Below are 17579 nucleotides of genomic sequence, written 5' to 3'. Positions count from 1 at the left end.
CCCTCGTGTCACCCCATGGGACGCTTCCCGACGACCCTCGTGTCACAGGGGACACGGAGCAGCTCTGCCCAAGGTCAGTGGTGGGCTCCAAGCCAGGGCTATGGGGACAGGGGAGGGGACAGGGGACAGCCACCACCTCCAGCCTGCCCCAGGGCCAGGTTGGGGGTCACGGACACACACCCCCCCCCCGGACCGGAGCTGCAGGGCTATAAGAGCTCCCCACCATTCCGCTCCAGAGTGAACAGCTCCTCCAGGTTCCTGCAGGGGCTCAGGTGCTGCTGGAATTAGTAATAATTTAAGGGAAAAAGTAATTAAAGGAGGAGGAAGAATAGGAAAGATTTGATCGACAGCGCCCGGGATTCCCCATTTCTCCCCTTTTTGGCTCCTCACATGGAGCTTTCCCCCTCCTCCATGTGTCCCCCCAAGAGGGGTTTTTAAGGGGGGCTCAATACCATTAACCCCATTCTAGGGGTGGGGAAACTGAGGCAGGATGGGGAAACACGGCTGGAGATGGGGACTGAGGGGCTCCAATATGGGGGGGGAGCCTGGGTGCACCCCAGGGCCTGGCCATGCGCTGCAGCCTCCTGCTTGTGGCTGCTTTCGCTTTCCCCCATCACAACAGGGATGTGCTCAGACCCCCCCCTGCCCCCCAGACTGCCCCCAACACATACAGAGAGCACCCCCGTATAGCTGGGGGGGGGGGGGGGTAGGACCCCCAAATATCCCCCTCCTGCCCTGCAACAGCAACAGGGTTTGGGGTACCCCATCCTCTGTGTGCCCCCAACCCATGGAACCCCCAAGCCAACACCATAGAACCTGCTGCAGCTCCCATGTGTGGAGGGAGTTATCTGGGATCTGCAGGATGGCACCGACACCCCCACACACCCCGAGGGGACCCCAAAGAGGCAACAGCAGAACACATCCCCCCACCCCCCAGTGCCACTGTGGGCACTGGAACAGGCACCCGGGCCCCACAGAGCTTCTTGTCAGTTTTGGGTCTGATTCTGGCCATAAATATTCCACCCCAAATAGCCCAGAGCCCTCAGTGGGATTTAGGGCATTGCTCCATCCTCCCATCCCCCATCCATGCAGGTTGCTTATACCCAGATCATTCCCTTATCCCCTGCTTCTGCTGGAGGCGGCTGCCAGCACATCCAAACATCCAAACCCCATTGCTCCCATGCAAGAAGCCAGCGGCATTCCAGCAATCCATCAGCATCCCAGGGGTTAAAGCCCCTTTAGGGCCCCACCACGAACAGAAAAGGCCCATTAGCTGTAAAGTGCCATTTATTTGGGGGCTTTTTCCACCCCAGGATGAAAATATTGAGTCTAAAAAAGTAATTGCACCAACACAACCTCCCCCCCCCCCTCCAAAACCTGCCCTGAAACCACCTGAAATCACCCCAAAGCTTCAGACCTGCCCCTTCCCCACCTCCCCCTTCAATGAGAGCCAAAGCCCACTACAAGCAAGCCAGGCTGAGCCAGTGAGCACAGACACCCCCAACCCTCCCCCCCAAAATGTGGGGTTTCCCCATGGGATTGCCTTGGGGGGATGTGGTTGTCCCCAGGAGATGAGGGCCTTGGGGTTACCAGGGCCCTGACAACCCCCCCTTGCTTTTGGGAAGAAAAACAGCCTGAAAAAGAAGGAAAATTGGTAAAAATCGCACCAAGCTTCCCAAAATCATCTCCTTGGGGAGCGCAAAGCCCCATTGGGGGAAATGGGTCCCCCAAAAATGCACACAGGGGGTGGAAAATGAGGCGAGAGCAGGGCTCAGCCAGAGCCATGGGGTGCATGAGGTTCTTCCTGGGCATGGGACACACACACACACAGAGCCAGGAGGGACCATGACCCCCAGTAATGCCAGTGGGGCCTGGGGACAACATGGTCGTACTGGGGGGTTCATCCCTGCTCTGCCAGGCTCAGCCTTGGCTCCCTCCAGCCCCATCCCAGGAGAGTGGGGGGCTCAAGGGGGGTCCAGCAGGGACCCTGGGGCTTTCCTCCATTCCCCATGGCCAAGGGCACTTGGTGAGAGGCAGCTGGAGAAGGAAAACCAGGAGCCTGGATGAGGTTTACCCATTCCCATCCTTAGGACATCCTTAGGGGATCCCACTCCTGCCCTGGCCCCAGCCGCTCTGCTCCCATCCCTGCACTGGAAGGAGCCAGGGAACCACCCAAAGCTCCAAGCCAGGGCTTGCCATGGATCCACTCACCCCCAGCCCACAGCTGCCCCCAGTTCCCTGCCATTCCAACACATGGAGAGCCTTCATTAACACCCAGTGTGTGTGACAAGAACAGGTCTATCACAACCCTCCAATGAGAACACACAGCTCCCTCCTCTCCTCCACCTGCAGCAGGGCCAGGAGGCAGCTCACAGCTCTGCTCAACCACTAACCCCCATCCCAGCGCTTGGAAAGGGATGGGAAAGCAACACCATTCCCGGCCACCCAAGGCAGGGTTTCTCCATCCCCTTCCCTCATTTCTCCACATCGGAGCGCAGCAGGAGGAGGTGGAGGTTGGGCCACGTCTCACACACGTGCACGTGTGCACACACACCCCATTCTTGTCTGTTTTTAACCCAAATGAACATGTTTCAAAACCAAACCAAACCAAAATGAACAGAAGCAGCACCGCATTTCCCAAGTGTCAGGAGCTCCGGATCCGGAGCAGAGGTCTGGAACCCCCCCCCCCATCCATCCATAGGAACCAACCCTGCTCCGGCTGCAGGGCGGCCGAGAGATGCTTCCGAGGGGATGATGCTGCGTTGCCGCTGGATGCGAGGAGGAGGAAGGAGGAGGAAGAAGGGAGGGCGCTTGTGTGGCCTGCGGGAGGGGGAGGCAGAGGTGCTGCCCCTCACACGGCAGCACGGGTGGGGGTGCTGGGCTGGTTGAGCCGCAGCGTTCGGCACAACCAGCCTGCGAAATCCACCTCCTCCACCTCGGAGCGCTTGATGAACGTGTGACTCTGGAAGCCAAGGGAACAGCGTTAGGAATGGCCCCGAACCCAGCCTGGAAAGGGGGGAAGATCCCAGTGCTGTGACTGAGGCAGGGAAAGGTGATGGAGAGGAAGTGTTTTTTCCCTGCTGGGGTTTGAATCCGTGCTGGCCCCATAGTCAACACGCAGCATGGGAGCAGGGAATAGCTACAGGAGAACAGAGCGCAGGTACAGGTAGGACAAGGTGCCCACAATCCCAACTGCTCCTGGATGGCAAACGCTGCTCCCCCAGGGAGAAGCTGAGCTGGGACAGGACAACCTGGGCCACAAAGGCCACCTCCTTTGCAAGGGCTTTGTGGGAGCCCAGGGACTGAACGTGGTGCAGAGGTCAGTGTGGTTACACTGCACTCATGGCATGGTTTGGGTTGGAAGGGACCTTAAAGCTCTTCCAGCTCCAACCCCTTCCACTGGAGCAGCTGCTCCAAGCCCCTGTGTCCAACCTGGCCTTGAGCACTGCCAGGGATGGGGCAGCCACAGCTTCTCTGGGCTCAAGTGCTCACCAAAGCTGGGTTGTGCTCAGCCCATGTATGTTCCCATTTATCTGTCCAGTTCAGGAGGCAAAGGTTTGTCTCTCAGGCCCAGGACAGCTGGTGGTTCCCACCCCAGCTCCACACAGGCCTGATACCATCACTGCCTTTGAACTACAGGTGAGTCACACTCCCTCTCCCAGGCTCCATTTGGCTCCTGTTAAGCTCAGCTGGGGAGTTTCCAGCCTTTTGAGCAAGAGGTGCAGAGAGATGGGGCAGCAGCTGGCAGGTCTGGTGCCACCCCACTGCAGAAAGAAACCTGCTCTCCCCACTTACCATCAGCATCTTCAGATCTGCCCTCTCTGCTGGGTTTTTAATTAAGCTGAAATGAGAAGAACAAGAGAGCAAACCCAACGTTGAGACACTGCTTGTGGGAAACCAGTCCCCTGAAGGTCTCCAGCATCACCAAAAGCCCCTTTGGCCTCCTGGCAGTGTGGAAACAGCTTGGAAAGCATCATCTCCAACAGCCCAGCCCCTGGGGAGAGCTGCAGGATCCATCTCTTTTAGAATGCATGGAGGAAATGCACCTGCAGATGGGAAAAGGACCCAACACTCGGTGGGGAATCAGGGATTTCTGCCATGTCCAAGCTCTGTGATTTAACAGGAGCTGCAGCAGCATCCTCAGGTGTTCCCCCACCACATCACAAGAGCTGCAAGGTGACAGTGTGGTGCCTGCAAGGCTGTGGGGTGACTCAGCCCTGTCAATCTGTTCCACCATCCCCCTGCCAGGCTCATATTTAGAAGGCGCTGGGATACTGCTCAGCATCACCAGAAATAAACTGCTTCTATTCCATCTCTTCCCAAGGCTGGAGCTCCCAGCACAATCCGGGATCCCTGCAGGCAGGCAGATCACCTACAGAGCAGGAGAACATGGTGTTGCACTGAAGCTCTGGGTGGAGCAGTGGCCTGTAGAGCTGTCAGGCAGCACCTATGGGTCCCCACATCAGCCCACAGGAGAAATCCTTACCATTTATTTACAAACTCCTGGAAGTCTTGTGTGAAAACTCCATTGGGCAGCTTGGGAGGTGGCTGGGGAGAAAAGGAGAAGGGTTTTCAGTGGGTTAATGGGTCACAAACCAGAGTGACACCTTGCTCTGAAGGTTTCCTACCCCAAGAGCAAGCTGCTCTCCAGCTCATTGTGCAGCTGGGGGGACCCTGCACTGAATCCCTGCTGAAGCTGGAAAACCCAAGTTGCAGCAACACAATTCCAGATCAAACCCCACAGATCTCAGCTCTGGCAATGCTTATAGAGGATGAAGCTGATCCAGAAACAATAACTGGGGGTTAACCCCCATCAGCCTGACATAGGAAGCTGCTCTTTTGCAACACAGAGAGATGGGAAAAGGGAACAGAGAAGGACATGGTCCAGGGTGAGGTGTCCCTGCCCATGGCAGGGGGTTGGAACTGGATGATCTTAAGATCTTTCCAACCCAAACCATTCTATGACTCTGTGACACCCGTGCAGCTGAGAGGGGCTCTCTATTGAAAAGAGCCTGTGCAAGCAAAGGCTTCGGAGCCCAGCCTGAGCCAGCAGAGTGGAGATGACACCTTGGTGCCTCAGGGAAGCCCAGCAGAGCTGATGGTAAGGAAATACCCACCTCATTAACTATATAATCCAGCAGTTCAAAGATGGCCATGGCAGGCCGGCTGTCCATCCCATGGCCTGTGTGGGTAAGATGACAAAAACAGTGGTGAGAGGCTGCTTGGGGACAGCCAAGGGCTTCATCTTGTGTGAAAAACACATGTGCAGTGGGATTTCTATTGGGAGAGGCAGAGGCAGCCCACTTGGGAACAGACTTGTAGTGGAAGAGAAAACCAAAATGCATTCCAACATTTCCCATTTCCTTCCCCATGCCTATAGCCCAGATTTACATCCCAGCTTGGAGCATTTGGAGAGCACCAAACCATCTGCTGTAGCAGGCTGGCAGCGCTTCCAGAGCCTTCTGCTTCCAAGCAAGCGGCTCAAGAACAGCCTACCTCAGCTCCCATGCTGGTTGGATACCTCTGTGGGAGCTCCCTGCAAAGCTCTTCCCCAAAAGCTGCCTCTGGCTTGAGAGGAACCTGTTGGCAGCATGGGCAAAGCCTGAGGAGCAACACAAGTTCTGAGTGTCCCTCACAGCATCGCTCCCAGGGCTCCACATCCCATCCCCAGCACAGGCTTTACCTTACTTGTAAGACACAGACATCTAAAGGTAGGCAGATAAACTGGCCTCTTCAGAGCCTTAACAGACCCTGGTTGGCACTTCAAATCCATTCCTTGACAGCATCCTGAAAGCAATCTCCACCTCATCATGCGAGACCAGACCCTCAACTGCACTCATCAGGACTCAGAAACCCCCTGTGGTAGAATGGATGCTGATAGAGCATCAACATGGCTCCATCCGCTCTGCAGAGAGGGGTCTCCCTGGATACATCTCCCCACCACAACCTCATCCAAAGCAGCCTCTGGCCAACCCAACCACACCAAACAACACCCAACCCATTTGCCCCCATGTCTGTGTGTTGTTCAATGCATACGACAGCCCCTACCACTGACGGGGCGTCCTGGGGGCCTGGCCCGCGGCGAGATGCTGTGAGAGTCTCCCTCTGCCCCGTCCACCATGGGACGGCCAAATATTGCTTCCAGTTCCTTGGAGTCTGGCGGGGGGATTGGGTACCTTCCGATAGACAGCTCCACTAACGACAGCCCCATGCTCCAGATGTCAGACTGGACCGAGTAGTGGGTGCCCTGCAACCGCTCGGGCTGGAAGGGAAGAGCACAGAAACACACACTGACTCACAGCATCCAGATGCAGAGTCATAAAGAGCATGGAATTAAATGAAAGAGATTAAACTCTGCATCACAGCATCACAGGACTGTTTGGGTTGAAGGGAGCTTAAAGCTCATCCAGTTCCAACCCCTGCCACGGGCAGGGACCCCTTCCACTGGAGCAGCTGCTCCAAGCCCCTGTGTCCAACCTGGCCTTGAACACTGCCAGGGATGGGGCAGCCACAGCTTCTCTGGGCACCCTGTGCCAGTGCCTCAGCACCCTCACAGGGAACAGCTTCTGCCTAAGAGCTCACCTCAATCATTCCTCTGGCAGGTTAAAGCCATTCCCCCTTATCCCAGGCCCTACAGCCCTTTCTATTTATTATCATGATGGGTTTTTCACTGCTTATTCGAGTTAATACCCAAGAGGAATTTGAGGAACAGAAAATCCACTCTAGGCTCTTACCACTAAAGAAAACAACAAAATTAAATATGTATATATCAATGCAAGTCACCCATAGTGGCAGCCTTGAGTCAGCTGGGCAGAGCCAGTGGCTGAGTGCAAAGGAGATATTAAATAGCCACTGCCTAACTATAACTGTACTTGAATAACCATTCCCAAAATACAAGACCAGCTCAGCCCTAGACACAGTAGAGGAGTCTGAAGGCTTCCCTAATAACCCACTACTTCCTGGCCACGGTGCAGGGAGGAGGTAGCATGAGGTGGTGGGAACGTCCCAGCACTGTGTCCCCTCCACGCTCAGTGTTTTGGACAGAGCTTTGCACACAGAAAGATGGTTGTGAACCCACAGACACTCGCCAAATAAACTACAGAAGTGTCTGTAGGATCCAAAATGCCTTTCCCTGCAAGTCTCTGCATCTCCACAAGCACCACTGCCAGGTGGGCACCACTTGGAGCTGACAAGACACCTCAAGAGAACATGGAGCTGTCTGTTACTGGGGAAACCCCCTCTGCAGTCCTGTGTCCAGCTCTGCAGACCCTGACACACGAGGAATGTGGCTGTTGGAACAAATCCAGGAGGCCATGGAGATGCTGTGAGGGCTGGAGCAGCTCTGCTCTGGAGCCAGGCTGAGAGAGCTGGGCTGGGGCAGCCTGGACAAGAGAAGGCTCCTGAAGGGGAGACCTGAGACCAGCTCCAGTGCCTAAAGGGGCTGCAGGAAACCTGGAGAGGGGCTTGGGACAAGGGATGTAGGGACAGGCCAAGGGGAATGGCTTGAACCTGCCCGAGGGGAGACTGAGCTGAGCTCTTAGGCAGAAGCTGTTCCCTGTGAGGGTGCTGAGGCGCTGGCACAGGGTGCCCAGAGAAGCTGTGGCTGCCCCATCCCTGGCAGTGCTCAAGGCCAGGTTGGACACAGGGGCTTGGAGCAGCTGCTCCAGTGGAAGGGGTCCCTGCCCGTGGCAGGGGATTGAAATTGGATGAGCTTCAAGGTCCCTTCCAACCCAAACAGTTCTGTGTGTCTATGATTCTTCAGCACAGGACAGTGCCTCAAAGCCCTAACACGAACAAGGAACAGGGCAGTTCAGATGCAAACACAGAATAAATCCATGAGTGAATCAGACACTTCAGTGTGATTCTGTAAGAACTGAGCTGAACTCAGGCAGTGGAAAAAACCCAGCCAGAAGCTGGAAGGAACTTACAGACATGTAGGACCGAGTTCCCACAAAAGAGTTTGCCATGGAGTCAATGAGCTGACCGCTGACCCCAAAATCACACAGCTTGATCTCTCCTCGAGAGTTAACCAGGATGTTGGAAGGCTTCACATCTGCCAACAGCAAGAGGGAAGAGCGTAAACATGACTTTGGGTAGAATACAGGGCTCTTGTACTGCAGGCAGTTATTTTTAGGTTCCTCCTCTCACCTCTGTGCATGATTTGGTGCTTCTCTCTCAGATAGGCCAAGCCTCTTAGAACCTAGAGGGAAACCAAAGACAGGACAAGGTCATTGCTGGGATGTGCTCTCCCTTCAACAGGACATGGTGCATCCACTTCCGGTGCTGCCACACTGCAGCTTGGTGAGGAAAGCCATCCCATAGTGTCCATGTGTTTCAAGGTCTGCAATTCATCACCAAGCCAATCGTAGGTTTGGGCTTAACCAAAGCCCCCCAAAAGCTTCTCCCAGATCTTCTCCAGGAGAAGTCAACACCAATCAGTGCAACACGAGGGGTCAGAGCCACACGGGGTGGTTGGGAATATGCTTTCCCCTTCCCCTCCTGCATACACCACATCCTCTTGCCCCAGGGCACATAGGAACATGAATGTGGGGACATGAAGAAACCTTCCTAAGGCAACACAAGCACTATTCCCAAACCATGCTCAGCAAACCCTTCCTGGAAGCCTGCAGAGCCACTGTAACTCACCGCTATACTGACTTTCCCCAAGATCTCCTCGGGAATTCTTTTGGCTTCCTTCAACACTTGATCCAAAGAGCCACCATCCTAAAATGAAGAATGTTAAAGTTACCACCATGCCAATCCTTGGCAGTAAAACAGAGCACCTGGAGATACAGGCAGGCGTGTCCAGGGAGGGTGAGTGGGTATAAGCAGGCCAGAGCATCCCAGCTCAGCATCAAGGCTCAGCATTGCTCCTTTGACAAGAAAAAGATATCTGGTGATTAGAGATCCAACTCCTCACTGAGAACTATTTTAATGCTATCTTCTATCAGCTTTACTTCTTGCTATTAGTTCTTAGCTTCCTTTCCATCAGTGCTAAGGACAATGCTGTCAGCACTGATCTGGAGGAGCAGCACCACTGTTCTCAGCCAGAGACAACAGAAGATGCACGTTGTGCTTCACAGCAAGCTCTGGTTTACAACGTTTCTGTTTGGCTAACCCCAAACCTTTGCTTCCACTTTGCAAAGGTGGATCTCTGTCATCTTAATGCCTACTCAGGAGTGTGCAGCTGCTCCTACTCAGGAGTGTGCCCTTTGCTGTGGCCAGAGCAAGAACCATGGCAGCTGCCAGCACCCTAAACCTACTTCATCTGCAATTCACCCAATTCTCTGCAATTTCAAGCCTTGGGGAGATGCAGTTCACACCATAGCAGAGAGCAGCAGTTTGCAGAGGAGGAACAGGGACTCACCATGTGCTCCATGCAGATGGAGATCTCTCCGTCACTGTAGAAGGCTCCATAGAAACCCACGATGTACGGGGAATTGCACTCATGCAGCACCTGCAGCTCTCGGATGATCTGGTTCCTGATGGCTGGTTTAATTTCTAAATGAATCAGCTGCCAAGAAAGAAGAAAACACTCCAGGTGGAACAGCCAAACTTCCAGGAACCATACGAGCAAGTCCTGAGTGTTGGAATGAAACAGTCTTCAAGGGAAGCTCTGCTTTGGCATAGACTTTACACCACCTGCAGACTAACACTAAGGGTAAGGGGAGAGACAAGTCTCAAGTTTGCTGTAGGTCTGACTCAGCAGACAGGAGCACTTCCACCGCTCTGTAGATGGTGTAAGAAGAGGTGCTCCAGTATCAAGGAAACCACAGAGGGTACAAAACCCTGTGAAGATTATGCACATGAAAGAACAGTTGCTTTATTCTTCAGGCTCTACAGACAGAGTCAGTCAATGCAGCTGTGGGTAGGGAAGCCAAAGGCTAGCAATGGCTAGGAAATACAAAGCAGGAGCCACTGTTATGGTGAGCTCTGGGACACCCAACCCCAGGGATGCCTGTCCTTCCCACAGACCTACACTGCTGGTCTCTGCAGGAAGGACAGCAGTGCTGCAGCCTGCCTGTGCTACAGTTAGGAACACGGAGCTCCCAACAATCTCACAACCACCCAGTGACACCCAACATTCCCAAATGAACCACCCTGGAAGGCTCCGAGAGCTCAGCTCCAAATGAAGCCACCTAAATAAGTGGATTTGCTCACAGAGATCCACTAAACCACCCCAATAGCAGGAAAGACCAGAGGCTTTCATGGAAGCTGTCCCACAGATGCACTGTTCACACCCAGCTCTGCCTTTTCTAACAGGCAAAGCACCTCCTAGACTTCTGCTACAGGGCACCACAGTGGATGTCATCACATATAAACCCATGTCTGAGAGGAGCCACTGTCAGGACTGCTTGGAACTACCTTGGGAACGTGCTAAGTGGGTGATGGGACACAGCTGGAGGCAGCCAGGACCACAGTCCCAACCCAGGCAAGGTGGGTAGGGAGGTGTTAGGATACAGACAGACCCCAACCAAAGCTGGATGCCCTTGAGCACGATGGCACATCCCACTCCCCCCATCCCCTCCTTACCTTCCGTGCCATAATGAGCCCTGAGGGTTTGTGCTGCACTTTGGTGACCACACCACCATTGCCAGCCCCCAGTTCAGAGATCCTCTCAAAGTCATCATCCTTCAGCTCGCCCACTTTGGCTTTCTGTGTGAGGAAAGCTTCCAGGCGCTTCTTCTGCTGCTCATCCAGCTCCAGCTCCTCCAGCTTCTTCTGCAGGTCCACCAGGTTTGCCCTGGAGAGGGCAGGAGGAGACAGGAGTGGTCAGGACACAGTGAGGGCAGTGGGGTGGCTTTATTAGGGAAGTGGAAGGAAATAACTGAAACCCATCATCGGATGCGTACTCAGCAATGGGACTAAAGCAAAGCTCTGGAGAGAGGCAGAAGGAACTCAGCTCTAATGCTGACAGGGACCCTCACACAGCAAGACCCATGGTGCCCAACACACATCTCCTCTGGAGAGGAGCTCTTTTGGGAAAGCCAAGGAACAGGAAGATCCTTCAACCCTTAAAGAGGCAGCAGAGCTCAGCCTGGAGGGAACAGCAGCCCCAGGAACCTCTCCCGACATGGGCAGCACGGCTTGGGTTTCACTGTGAAACATGAGGAGCGTCCAGCGAGCCCCTGCTCCCTTGCAGCCCCAAACCCCACAAAGGGGCGGCTGTGCTCCCCCAGCACCTGCTGCTGAGCTCCAGGCTCCAGCTGCTCCCTCCCATTTGCTGCCCACCCCTTTGTCTCCTGCACCCAGGGTGATTTTGGGGGGGGTCTCACCCACCTCTTCCGCACACCCCCCCCAGGCGATGCTCTGCCTGTACCCCCCTCTGCACCACACGTCCTGCTCATTGAGCCCTCATTACTGCCCCAAATCTTACACCCTTAAGCCTTGCCCCCGTCCCAGCTCCAGCCCCGGACCCCACAGCCTCCAAGCCCTGCCCATCCCACCCTACCTGCCCCCAACCCCTCTAACCCCCACCCTGATCCCCAACCACCCCGGGGCTGGCCCCATCCATCCTCCCTCCCCCAGCCAGTGCCCCCATCCCCAGTGCTCGCCCCCGGCCCTCACCGTCACCCCAGCACCGGGACCACCGTGTCCCGGTTCCCACCGCCCGTTCCGGGCCGGTGCCTGCTCCCACCGCCCGTTCCCCGCCCGGTGCCTGCTCCCACCGCCCGTTCCCGGCCCGGTGCCTGCTCCCACCGCCCGTTCCCCGGCCCGGTGCCTGCTCCCACCGCCCGTTCCCGGCCCGGTGCCTGCTCCCACCGCCCGTTCCGGGCCGGTCGGGCCCCGGCAGCCCCACTCACTCACTCTGCGGAGCCGTCGGGGCTCGGCCCCTCAGCGGCGCTGGGGGCGATGGTGAGGGCCGGTAGCACCGGCTTCCTCTTGGCCAGCATGGCCGGGCCGCGCCTGCGGGGCCTACCGGGGGCGCGCGGGGGCGTGGCCACGGGGGGCGGAGCCTATCGGGGGCGGGGCCTGAGAGCCCGCGGGGAACGGGGAGGGGCTGCGAGGTCTCGCGAGAGCTCGCTGAGGGGAGAGGGCGGGGCCATGGCGGAGGGGCGGTGTGAGGCGGTGAGGTTCAGGCAGCGGTTGGTGATCGCCGGCTCCGTAATTAGCAGCCTAATTAGTAATTAATGGCGGACCCCCTGCCTGCCCTGCCCCATCGATGCTGAAGGCCCCGCAGGACCTTTGCTCGGTTCCAGGCGTTCCGATCTCCGCTGCCGGCCATAAAGCAGGGAGCGGCCGCCAGCGAGGGCCGCGGCCTTCCCCGGGCAGAGGGCACCGGGCACGGCCTTGTCCCCGGGCACAGGCCCTGTTACTCACCCGGCCGCTCCCTGCTTGTGGAGCCCATGGGATCCAGTGTGAGGATGCTCTGGGGGACGTGTTTGGCCTATGCCTCACCATGGAATGAATGCAGTGGACAACGAACCACAGCATATTCTGCCCCGGATAGGGGAAACTGAGGCATAGAGGGTACAGGCAGCAGAGCCCCAGGTTAGCCCCTGGCCACAGGGACCAAGCTTTATGGTGGATGATGCCACAAGTGCTAGAGTCTAAGTTAACGTCTCCACCGGATGTTGTTCTGAGCACCTATAAATGTGATTAACTGAGACACTGGCCTGAAAAAAGGGAAATTAGCCCCAAAATGGGTGAAAGTTCATGGGCAATCCCAGCTCTCGGACTTCGCCCACCCCTGCTGCCCTGCGTTGTGCAGGAGGACAAAAACATTTGGCTAATGAGTGACAGGAGTGCAGCAGGGCCTCCCCTGCCATTGCTCACCGTGTCCCCAATCAGGGAGGGGGGATTTTGCAATCCAGGATGTTATTTCTGTGCCGTTGGAGTTTAAACTTTGCCACTTGGGTCACGGCAGCGCAGAGGAGGAGGAGGTGGAGGTGTCCCTGCTTGGTGTCTGCTGGCTCCCCTGTACGCTGAGGGTGTTGAGGAGACAGGACGAGCCGGTGGGAGTGGAACCTCGCACATAGGTATGTCCTGGCTAATAGCACTCAGCACTGGCTGCCTACCTGATGGTCTCATGGGGCCATCATGGCTCATTGGAAGGACTGAGGATGACAGACAGGGTGTAGTAAAGCTGCTTGCCTGGCTTGGCCAAGCAAACATGGTAATGACAACTGTCTCCAAAGTGGGCTTGAGGAATGCTCGAGTCAGTGCTTAGTAGGTTGGGGAGGGCAGGTGGGTGATGGGGTGTAGTGGGATGGGCAGTTGGGTTGAGTGGTGGGTCGGGTAGTTGGGTGGTGAGTTGGTTGACTGGTCAGTCAGTGGGTCAGTGGGTCAGTTATTTGATCAGTTGAACAACAGTTGACCATTTGGCCTGTTTCTTGAGTGGTTAATTGGTTTTGCAGGTCAACCAGTTGGGCAGCTGCTTGGTTAGCTGGGTTGTCAGTTGGCTGATCTGTGGGTTGGGCAACTGGTGAGTTGGCTCCTTGGGTTTCCCTGAGTCCTGGGGCGGCAATGGCAAAGCAGGGCTGAGTCCCCTCCTTGGGGCGGGTGGTGGCAGCAGTCTCCTCCCCCTCCACTTGCCACCAAGAATGATTAACCTGATCTTAGAGCATACATGAGACTGGGCTGGATGGGTGCTCGTCCTGCTCCTGCACTTGGGGGGCTCAGTGGGGCTGGGGCAGGTGGGTGCCTGTGGGGAGCTCCTGGATCTGTGGGTCTCTTTGGGGAAAAAACACAGGATTTGGGAGTTTCAGCTGCTGGAAGGAAGTGATGGGGGGACACTGCCATGCCCCTGAGTCCCTGCACGCCTGTGCTCTCCCTCCCGCACATGTGCATATAGGGCTTTGCCAGATGTGCCCACATGTGCTCACATACAGGTGCCCACACATACGTGTGTTCACATGCTCACGTCATTGCATGGTTGTGTGGCTGCACAGACACATAGCTCTGCACACACATGTGCCAGCACAGCCATGTGCACATCTAGCTGTGCACACATCCACGTGGTCACACAGAGTCACATGTGTAGATAGACCTCCCCATGGTCCTGCACACATGTGCCCATGCCCAAACATGCTCCCTGCTCCCTCACATCAGCACCACGATTCAGGGTGCCCCTGGGGTTGTGCAACTTGGGGGGCAGAGGGGAGGCAGGGGGGCAATCATGTGGCCTGGGTTAGGGACCTGACCCTACCACCCTGCAGCCATGGCCTCTGGCGTGGGCAGCCTCGACCTGCTGGACCTCCTCTTCGACCGCCAGGACGGGATCCTCCGCAGTGTGGAACTTGGGAGACCACCAGGCACCTGGCACGAGGACAGGGTGAGACCCCGGCCTGGGGGGGCCCATCCCCACCTCACCCCTGGGTCAGGCAGGAAAGCCCCATCCCCACACCTTGTCTGGCAGCTGGGAGCACCCCACAGCACAGACAGCTCCTGTGGGCACCCCATGGTGATGGGTATCCCATGGTGATGGGTGGCTGTGTTCCCACAGCATGCCCAGGACAGTGAGGACTTCCTCAGCTCCATTCTGGGCTCCGGGGACTCGGCATCTGGCTCTCCCAGCTGGTCCCCAGCCACCAGTGACAGTGGGGTCTCCGAGGACCCCCCCTCTGACCAGCTCGACAGCCCCCCCGGGGGCTGTGATGTGGGTCCCAATGAGGTCCTGTACCCCTACACCAGTCCCTGTGGGGCTGTGCCCATCCCGGGTGGGGCTGGGGTCCTGCAGCCTGAAGTCTCCATCGACCTGGGTGAGCCACAGGGAAGAGACCAGGCAAAAGGGGCTGGGGATACTGGGGGTGACTGGGAAGACTGGGGATCTGAGGAGGGTGAGGGAGCTGGGGTTTCCTGGGGATACTCAGGAAATTAGGAGAGCTGGGGGGACTGGAGGAAACTGGGTAGACTAGGGAGAACTGGAGGGAGTGGAGAGAGCTTGGGAACTGGCATTGAATGGGCAGACTGGGAAGAACTGGGAGGGTTGAGGGGCTGGGGGTGCTGAGCTGATTGGGGAGGACAGAAGCCAGGGCCACTGAACTGGTAGGTGGCAGCAAGTCGTGGTAGCTGTGGGGCCATGACTGGGATGTGGGTCCTGCGCTGGAGACAGAGGGGGACACAAAACAGCTGACAGCCTCTGCTCTCCCCTCACCAGACATGTGGCACCCTGGCTTCTTCCTGGAGGAGAATCAGGACCTGCCTGTGGTCCCCCCACCTGCATCCTGCACCCTCACTGTCAAGGACCTGCTGCTCTCGAGCAGCAATGATGCCGTGAGTCCCCTTTACTGTGTCCTCATCCCTCTTGTCCCCAGCCTTGTTCCTCTTTGGACCGCAATCCGTTCCCTGCTCCTCTCCTCATCCCTCCCCTTCCCCACAATTGTCCCCTTTCTCACATCATGGTCCAATCCCTGTGCCTTCCTGGACCATGATCCTGCACTGTGGTCCCCGGGGTGAGGCGTGGGATCCCCACCCCACCCAGGGTGTTCCCCATCTGTGGCCCCACAGCAGCCACCGGTGCACAGCTCCCTGCTGAGGCCGAGCCAGGGCCAGTTCCAGGAGCTGGTGCTGACGGAGGACGAGAAGAAGCTGCTGGCAAAGGAGGGGGTGTCCCTGCCCACACAGCTGCCCCTCACTAAGGTGGGTGCCACCGTGCCGGGGAAAGGTGTGGGATGGAGGGTCCCAGCCCCAGCATTCCTGACCCCCATACCCCCCCCACAGTACGAGGAGCGGGTGCTGAAGAAGATCCGTCGGAAGATCAGGAACAAGCAGTCGGCTCAGGAGAGCCGCAAGAAGAAGAAGGAATATATTGATGGGCTGGAGAGCCGGTACAGACCCCAACTGCTCTGGGCACCCCAACGGCCGGGGGGGCACCTGGCTGCCTGATGACGGGCTGCTGCCAGCCCCCCCCGACCCTGTCCTCTCCCTGTCCCCCAGGATGTCAGCGTGCACAGCCCAGAACCAGGAGCTGCAGAGGAAAGTCCTGCACCTTGAGAAGCAGAACTCGTAGGTGTTCCTAGAGCAGGAGGGGTGGGAAAGGGCTGGAGACCCCCCACGCCCTGGGCAGACCTGCTGGTGGCAGGAGGGGCTGGGAGGTGCTTATGGGCTCTACCTGTCCCCAGGTCCCTCCTGGAGCAGCTGAAGAAGCTCCAGGCCCTCGTGGTGCAGTCAAGCAACAAGGCAGCGCAGACGGGAACTTGCATTGCGGTGCGTGGAGCCACCCCAAACCCTCATTGCCTCCTCACTTGGAGAGAGGGACACCCAGAGCCAAGGGGATGGACTGGCAGAGAGGGGTCGACATGGACTAGGGCAGAGGGATGGTTGTTTCAAGGGCGAGTGGATAGATGAAGGATGGAAGCATATGAGGATGGGTGGATGGAGTGAGGGATGGATGGACAGATGGAGGAAGAGGTGGAAGGAGGGACAGAAGGAGGAAGGAACGAACAGAGGAAGGGTTGGATGGACAGAACAGATGGAGGGAGGGATAGATGGATGTGCTGGCACGGGCACACACACCAGGAGGAACAGAGGGATGTAGACTTGGTTCTGCTTCCAGCCCTGTCCCTGGCAGCCATGCCTCAGAATGTGCCTCCTTCCAGGGCTGTGCATGGTGACATCCCCCTCTACCCCCAGGTCCTGCTGCTCTCCTTCACTCTCATCATCTTCCCCTCCATGAGCCCCTTTGCTGCCAGCAGGGCCGAGGCAGACGGTGACTTCAGACCTGTGCGAGGTGAGTGCTGGGGCTGCACTGGGGCTGTGCTGAGGCTGTGCTGGGGTCCCAGGGCACTGGAGCATCCCCTCACCCTCCTGCACACTCAGTGTTCTCCAGGTCCCTGCACAATGCAGCTGCCTCCCGCGTGGCTTATACACAGCCCCAGGTTGGGGATGAGAAGCCCCAAGAGCCAATGTGGTCAGAGCGCCTGGGCAAGACCCTGCACCAAGTCTTTGGTGGGCATGCGTTCACCCCACGTCTGGATAAAGTGCCTCCCCATAACGACACGCAGCCAATTCCCTCTGGGGGGCTGAGCCATGGGGATGGGGTCCAAAGTGTCCCCGTGTCAGAGGATGGCACTGCAGTGCACCATGGCCTGGCACCGCTGGCTTGGAGTCAGGCTGAGCACAGCAGGCCCACGGCGTTGGAGCCGGCCGAGGAGCTTTAGGGAGCATCTGGGGATCACACTGGGGTGGTGCAGGGTGGCACCTCAGGGTGACCCCTTTAGGATCTGGCCCTGGGCATGGGTGGATGCTGGACATGCTTGGCTTTGCTTATATCTGTGAACTGGGAAAATGAGATGGTTCCCAGTCGCCTTACTGGAAGCAGAGGTTTGGCTCCAGCCTCCTGTGCAGCAGGAGCTGCAGGGACCCTGGGCTGGACAATGTTGCAACTGGTAGGTTTTGGGTTTGGTTTTTTTAAGCTTTATTTTCATCTCTAAATACAAGATATTTTGGAAAAAAATGCACCTGCTTTAATTCAACACTGAGGGAACCACAAGGTTTCCAGGACCCCTGGGGTGGGGACACCTTGAGCCTGGCTGCCATGAGGCAATAGGGCACAGCAGAGCCATGGCCCATGGCCGGATCATGCACCAGAGCTGTGGGCATGGCCAGAGGCAGTGGGACCAGGCACCCACTGCCCA

General features: G+C 57.2%; 2 protein-coding genes across 3 annotated transcripts; one reads left to right on the top strand and one right to left on the bottom strand.

Annotated features, from left to right (window-relative positions):
• Positions 1–1460: 1460 nt before the first annotated feature.
• MAP2K2 (mitogen-activated protein kinase kinase 2) lies at positions 1461–11934 on the bottom strand. The gene is made up of 11 exons (XM_034070901.1): positions 11809–11934; positions 10534–10744; positions 9368–9514; positions 8647–8724; positions 8149–8200; positions 7929–8053; positions 6049–6262; positions 5118–5182; positions 4487–4548; positions 3796–3841; positions 1461–2962 (listed from the first exon to the last, which is right to left on the bottom strand). The coding sequence occupies exons 1-11, from the start codon at positions 11892–11894 to the stop codon at positions 2852–2854; spliced, it is 1197 nt and encodes a 398-aa protein (XP_033926792.1). The 5' UTR covers positions 11895–11934; the 3' UTR covers positions 1461–2851.
• A 607-nt stretch (positions 11935–12541) lies between these two features.
• CREB3L3 (cAMP responsive element binding protein 3 like 3) lies at positions 12542–17371 on the top strand. Of its 2 annotated transcripts, XM_034070845.1 has the most exons (11): positions 12542–12980; positions 13359–13426; positions 14160–14275; positions 14447–14702; positions 15101–15216; positions 15451–15582; positions 15664–15770; positions 15880–15948; positions 16065–16149; positions 16576–16672; positions 16762–17371. In XM_034070845.1, exons 3-11 carry the CDS (start codon positions 14162–14164, stop codon positions 17100–17102), a joined length of 1317 nt encoding a protein of 438 aa, XP_033926736.1. In that variant the 5' UTR covers positions 12542–12980; positions 13359–13426; positions 14160–14161; the 3' UTR covers positions 17103–17371. The 2 variants fall into 2 exon arrangements, with proteins under 2 accessions (XP_033926736.1, XP_033926737.1); XM_034070846.1 differs by lacking the exon at positions 13359–13426.
• The last annotated feature ends 208 nt before the right edge of the window (positions 17372–17579 follow it).

This window comes from Melopsittacus undulatus, chromosome 19 (genome assembly GCF_012275295.1).
Source record: "Melopsittacus undulatus isolate bMelUnd1 chromosome 19, bMelUnd1.mat.Z, whole genome shotgun sequence".
NCBI lineage: Eukaryota > Metazoa > Chordata > Aves > Psittaciformes > Psittaculidae > Melopsittacus > Melopsittacus undulatus.
This window is presented reverse-complemented; position numbering and strand designations above follow the sequence as displayed.

What these genes read in the sequence shown, in the direction of transcription:
- MAP2K2 (XM_034070901.1), bottom strand. Translation starts at nt 11,894, where the DNA reads ATGCTGGCCAAGAGGAAGCCGGTGCTACCGGCCCTCACCATCGCCCCC. An exon ending in GCACCAAATCATGCACAGAG is followed by an intron (nt 8,054 to 8,148) that starts GTGAGAGGAGGA and finishes TGCTGTTGGCAG; the next exon opens with ATGTGAAGCCTTCCAACATC. An exon ending in CAGATCTGAAGATGCTGATG is followed by an intron (nt 2,963 to 3,795) that starts GTAAGTGGGGAG and finishes CTTGGCTTCCAG; the next exon opens with AGTCACACGTTCATCAAGCG.
- CREB3L3 (XM_034070846.1), top strand. Translation starts at nt 14,162, where the DNA reads ATGGCCTCTGGCGTGGGCAGCCTCGACCTGCTGGACCTCCTCTTCGAC. An exon ending in TCTCGAGCAGCAATGATGCC is followed by an intron (nt 15,217 to 15,450) that starts GTGAGTCCCCTT and finishes GTGGCCCCACAG; the next exon opens with CAGCCACCGGTGCACAGCTC. An exon ending in CACAGCTGCCCCTCACTAAG is followed by an intron (nt 15,583 to 15,663) that starts GTGGGTGCCACC and finishes CCCCCCCCACAG; the next exon opens with TACGAGGAGCGGGTGCTGAA.